This window comes from Microtus ochrogaster, chromosome 22 (assembly GCF_000317375.1).
Source record: "Microtus ochrogaster isolate Prairie Vole_2 chromosome 22, MicOch1.0, whole genome shotgun sequence".
Taxonomy (NCBI): Eukaryota; Metazoa; Chordata; class Mammalia; order Rodentia; family Cricetidae; genus Microtus; species Microtus ochrogaster.
In genome coordinates, this window is record NC_022023.1 from 24,748,338 (window position 1) to 24,753,621 (window position 5,284).

The window sequence follows — 5,284 nt, forward strand, 5'->3', positions numbered from 1 at the left end:
GCAATCAGCAGGTTGAATACAAAAAGCAGCCTCCGGCACGGCGCTGGCGTCCCACCGTCGTCTTGTAAGATGTCACTTGTACCTTACCCTTGCTCCAGGTTGAACTACGTGTTTAGAGCTCCCGAAGCCCTGTGTGTGCAGGGTACCAGCCTAACACCAAGCAGATACTCAGCTAACAGCAGCTTACCTGAAGTCCTCTGAGAAGATGGCACCCAGAAGTGGCCTGAGTCCCAGAGCTCGGGAGAGGACTGCCTAGTTTCAGGAGACCCAAAGCAAAGCTATGCCATCTCGGGAAGAGCGGTCACAAACAGAATAGCCAAATGGGAAGACGGAAACCTGCAAGTAGCATGTAACTTCATGGTCGCTATGGGGGGGATGGGAACGGGAGGGGGCGCACACGGGCATTAGTTGGTACCGACTGGGTCACAGGCTGGACTTAAGCCGGTAAAGGCCACCACCAGCTCAGTTCCTGTGGCCCACATGGCCGGGAGTGTGAGCCCAGGAACGACAATGGAGGTGCGACCTGCCGTGAGGCAAGAAGGGATATTCGGGCATGCGCAAGCCTCCGCTCTTCCGGTAAACTACAGGAAGAAAGAAGTACGGTCCTCTTTGGGGGTGACACTGGAATGTGACGAATCACCTAGACTGGACTCTCTGCCATTCAGTAGGGCAGAGTTTGGAACCATGGTGAAGCGTGGGGAAGTATGGCGTACAACCTAGTCCTAATTACACACGCGTGAGCGTAAACTGTGCAGGTCGGAACTAAACACAAACACCCTCTGGAATCCCACTGGGACAGGTCCTAGGACAGCACCCCACGCCAGGAACTGAGACTCTCCGGTGTTTGGTAGAAAGTGATGCCTATGGACAGGATTTGCAGACTCTCCTTAAAGGCGAGCCCATCTCTAGATGACACACACTACCTGATGTGCAAATAGTTGTTAAACTGTGCCATTGAGGGGGGAAGGGGAGGACATTGACAAGGAAACGCAGGTTTTCATGTTTGGTGACACCAGCAACTTTTGAAAACATACTTTTCATGAGTCGTTGAATCCCCAGATGGGCAAACCTGTAAATGAAGGGAACACAGTAAGGAATGAGGTGGCACCTTTACCGTGTACCAGTTAAAGGCTTCTGTCCCCGGCATCAGCTCTTGGGCTATCAGAGGACTCTTCTAGGGTTGTTGGTCCATACATGTCCACCAGAACCAACAAGGCTTGGAACTGCACAGCGTCTGGCCCGACATTACCCATCGATAGGCAACAGGCTAGGTCTATTATTATTTCCTGGATTGGGGACTGTTATGCCCAAATCTGTGAAGTCCCCCAAAAGCCAACAAGGAGGCCAAGTCCCATATGTAAAAGCAAACAGCCTTTATTTTATGCAAGTTTGCAAACTCAGCCTCTCCACATATCCAATATATTGGAATAAACGGAGAGCCCTGAGCTCAGTTAGAGTAGAATTTTTATAGTAGTAAAGGTGGGGGTGAGGGGTTTCTGAGGTTCAGGACCCCTGATTGGCTGACATTTGTCTAGGGGTGTCCTGGTGAGTGTGTGCTGGCAGGTGATCCTATCTACAGCGGTTGGAACGTTAGGCATTTCCTTTGAATGGTCTGTTCTTGGGTGGTGGTCAGGTAATCTCAGTTTATGGTTCTTTCCTTCAACCAGGTATTGCTTCAGGGTAAACTACTGAGACTCAGGCCTCTATTAAATTTATTGATGGCTGAGTCCAACTCAGGCAGGTGATAATGGTTGGAAGTAAGGAACTTTCTTTGGGTGATCTCCTCATATTTAGCTTATCATGGCTGGCTCCTACAGGGAGTAGCTCAGTAACTAAGCAACAGTCTAGCATGTAGAAGGCCCTGGGTCTGATCTGCAGAACTCCCTCCCCAGCATTCAGTAAACTGAGGCAGGAGGTTGGCTGGTACAAGACCAATTAAGGCTACATAACCAGATCAAAAACAGACAAAATACCCTTAAGTACTCTTTTATTTTCATTTTTTTAAATGGAGCATCATAGCACTGCTTATCAACTCTGTATCTCCACATCCCAGAGCACCCCTGAGCGCCACTTCTGACGCCTGGCACTGCGTGGTCATGACCACGGTATGACATATGTTGGGGGGCAGGGAGCATCCCATCCTGGTCTTGACTTGCATTTCCAGTATCACTAAGGCTTTCCACAAACCTGCCGTCCCCATACTTACTAGCTTCCCTGGTTCTGCCTTCCCTCTGCTCATCGTCAAGAGTCCCAAAGAACCTGTGAAGAGGACTTGACAGATGGAAATGATGTTACTAGGATTAGCCAGTGCCATTCAGCAGTCCTTGAACCTTCACAGGAGCACCTGGATTGCTGCGGCCACTTACAGGATCATTCTGGCATGAAAGGCAATTCCTCTATCCTGATATCTTGTGTGAAGCTGGCCCAGGGCTTCTCTCTGCTCAGAGGTTCAGCTTGGACAGTCTGGGACTCCTTCTTGTGACTGTGTGGCGGTTGGAGCTCGGGACAGCAGCCACTGCTTTCTCTCCTGCTTCCACAGCAATCTTTTGTGCCCGGAAATAGAGGAAGAGCCAAGAGCAAAAACATGTGTCTCTCACTGTGATGGTTACTCTTGGTTGTCAAGTTGACTACATCTGGAATTAACTAAAACCCAAAAATTGAGAGGCATGTCTGGGAGGGATTTTTGCTTAATTTGAAGTGGGAAGAGCCATGTCTAATCCTAATCTTTGAAGTGGGAAGACACATCTTTAAGCCAAGATACATCTTTGGAGGTAGGAAGACCCACCTCTGATCTAGGTCATGCCTTCTGGAAACCTATGTAAGGACGCGGAAGAAGGATGCTTGTTCTCTTTGCCTGCTTGCTCCCATTCTCACTGACAAGTCCATTCCTTCACTAGCATTAGAGCCTACACCTTCAGGATTCTGTCATATACTGAAGGCCAGCTGAGATATACAGATTCATGGACAGAACAAGAACTGAACCTTCTGTTCCTAGGCAGCCATTGTTGGATTAGCAGGACCATAGCATGTGAGTCATTCTAATGAGTGTCCTTTCTATATATAGCAAGAGATTCATTCTCTAAGTTTTGTTTCTCTAGAGAATTCCGACTAATATACACAGCTTCTCCAGTGAAAGCTCAAGGACGTAATTTAAAACTCCATCTGCAGGACTGGGTAGCAGAGCCCTTGGCTAGACGTCTGTGAGGCCCTGGATTCCACTGCCTACTCCAGGTTTTGGGAGGAAACCCTTTTTAGCTGCAGACCCATAATAGTCTACAAAGAAAACTGCAAATTCAGACATCCGGATTGTCTCCTGTAAACAGAATGTATGCGTTCTTAAAAAGAACAGAACCAACGGGATGTGATCCATGTGTACACATGTACCGTCTTAGTTAGTATTCTATGGTTGTGAAGAGATACCATGACCAAGGCAACATATACAAGAAAGCATTTCATTGGAGGCTTGCTTACGGCTTTGGGGGATTAGTCCATTATCATTACAGCAGGGAGCAGGGAGGCATGGTGCTGGAGAAGTAGCTAAGAGCTACATCCTAACCAATAGGCAGAGAGTAGAGAGAGACATTGGGCCTGGCGTGGGCTTTTAAAACCACAAAGCCCACCCCAGTGACATATCTCCTCCAATAAGGCCACACATCATAATCCTTCCCAAACCATTCCAATAACTGGGGACCAAGCATTCAAACAAATGAACCTATGGGGCCATTCTTGTTTAAGCCCCCACAGACTTGGGGTCATATCATAATGCAAAATGCATTTAGTCCAAGTTCAAGTGTCCCTGTAGTCTTGCAGTCTCAATAAAATTTTAAAGCCCAAAGTCTCTTCCGAGACTCAAAGCAATCTCTTAACTGGAATCTCCTATAAAATCAAAAAGCAAATTACATACTTCCAACATTCAATGGCACAGGATATACATTACCATTTCAAAAGGGAAGAAAGGAGGCATTGAGAGGAAATACTGGACCAAAGCAAGACTGAAACCCAGCTGGGCAAACTCCAAACTCTGCCTCTTCACGTCTGATGTCAAAGGCTCTTTGGATCGCCAACTCCTTCCAGTTTCGTTGACAACCTCACACTTCTCTCTCTTGGGCTGGTTCCACTCCCTGTTAGCAGCTCTCCTTGGCAGCTATCCCACAGCTCTGGCATCTCCAACATCTTGGAGTCTCCAATGTAATTCAGACATTGCCTCCACAGCTTCACACAGTCATCGCTAAGGGTCTCCATACAGAGAGACCCTTGCCCCACACCTGGTCTCTGCGGCTTTCTCTAACCACAGAGGAACATTCCACAGTCCCTTTCCTGTATATTCCTTGATAGAGCTTTGTGGCCAAAGCTGCTAAGTTCTGCTTGCTGGAGCTATAACCTTCCCCTCCCACACCCCCATTTGATTTTCATTTGCCTAAGCTTCCTCATTATTTTTGTTGTTGATGCTGCTGTTGCTGTTGTTGTTGTTGTTGTTGAAGCCTAGGAGATCCCTTGGGCTTTTCTTTCACAGGTTGCAGGATTAGCTGGGTGTGTTCTGCCCTGAGGTTACCACTTCCTCTATTCCATTTAGAAACAAGCCTTTTTTTTTTAACAACCTGAGCACAGAACTTGGCTCCCGCATTACACTTTCTGGTGTTCTCTTTCTTCTCAAACTGTACATTTTGTGTTTCTCATTGTAGATTGCAGAAGAGTAGTCACTAATGACCACATGACACAGTCAATACTAGACAGTCTTGAAATCTCCTTTGCCAAGAGTAGCCACACAAAACTCTTCAACTATGCTCAGGCAGATTTTTAAAACAAGAACAAAAATCAGTCACATTCTTTGCCAAAATATCACAAGAATGATCTCTAGGCCACCTGCTAATAGTTCTTCCCCAGGAACTTGAAGAGCTGGACCTACACAGTTCCGCATATCTTCAGCACCACTGTCCTCCATGCTCCTACTAGGATGGCCCATTAAGCCAGGCTTAAAGCATCCAACCACTTTTCTTGTACAAAGTCCCAAAGTCTTCCATATTCCTCCAACAAACAGCATGGTCAGCTTGTCACAGCAATACTCCACTCCTGGTACCAACTGCTGTCTTACTGTTCTATTGCTGTAAGAAGACACCATAACCAAGGCAACTTATACAACAAAGCATTTAGTTGGGAGCCTGCTTATAGCTTCATTACCATCATGATATGGAGTGGGATGGCAGGTAGGCAGGCATGATACTAGAGAAGGAGCTGAGAGCTTTAGATCCTGATCCACAGGCAGCAGACAGAGAGAAACTAGGCT

The 5,284-nt window shown here is 47.1% G+C and overlaps 1 protein-coding gene across 1 annotated transcript in view; it reads right to left on the reverse strand.

Annotated features, from left to right (window-relative positions):
* Window positions 1–404: 404 nt before the first annotated feature.
* Window positions 405–5,284, reverse strand: part of Fam169b (family with sequence similarity 169 member B) — a 75,240-nt gene continuing 70,360 nt past the window's right edge. Inside the window, exon 11 of the mRNA XM_013350209.1 lies at window positions 405–523. Within this exon, the coding sequence (XP_013205663.1) occupies window positions 405–523 (119 nt within the window). The remainder of the gene's footprint in view (window positions 524–5,284) is intronic.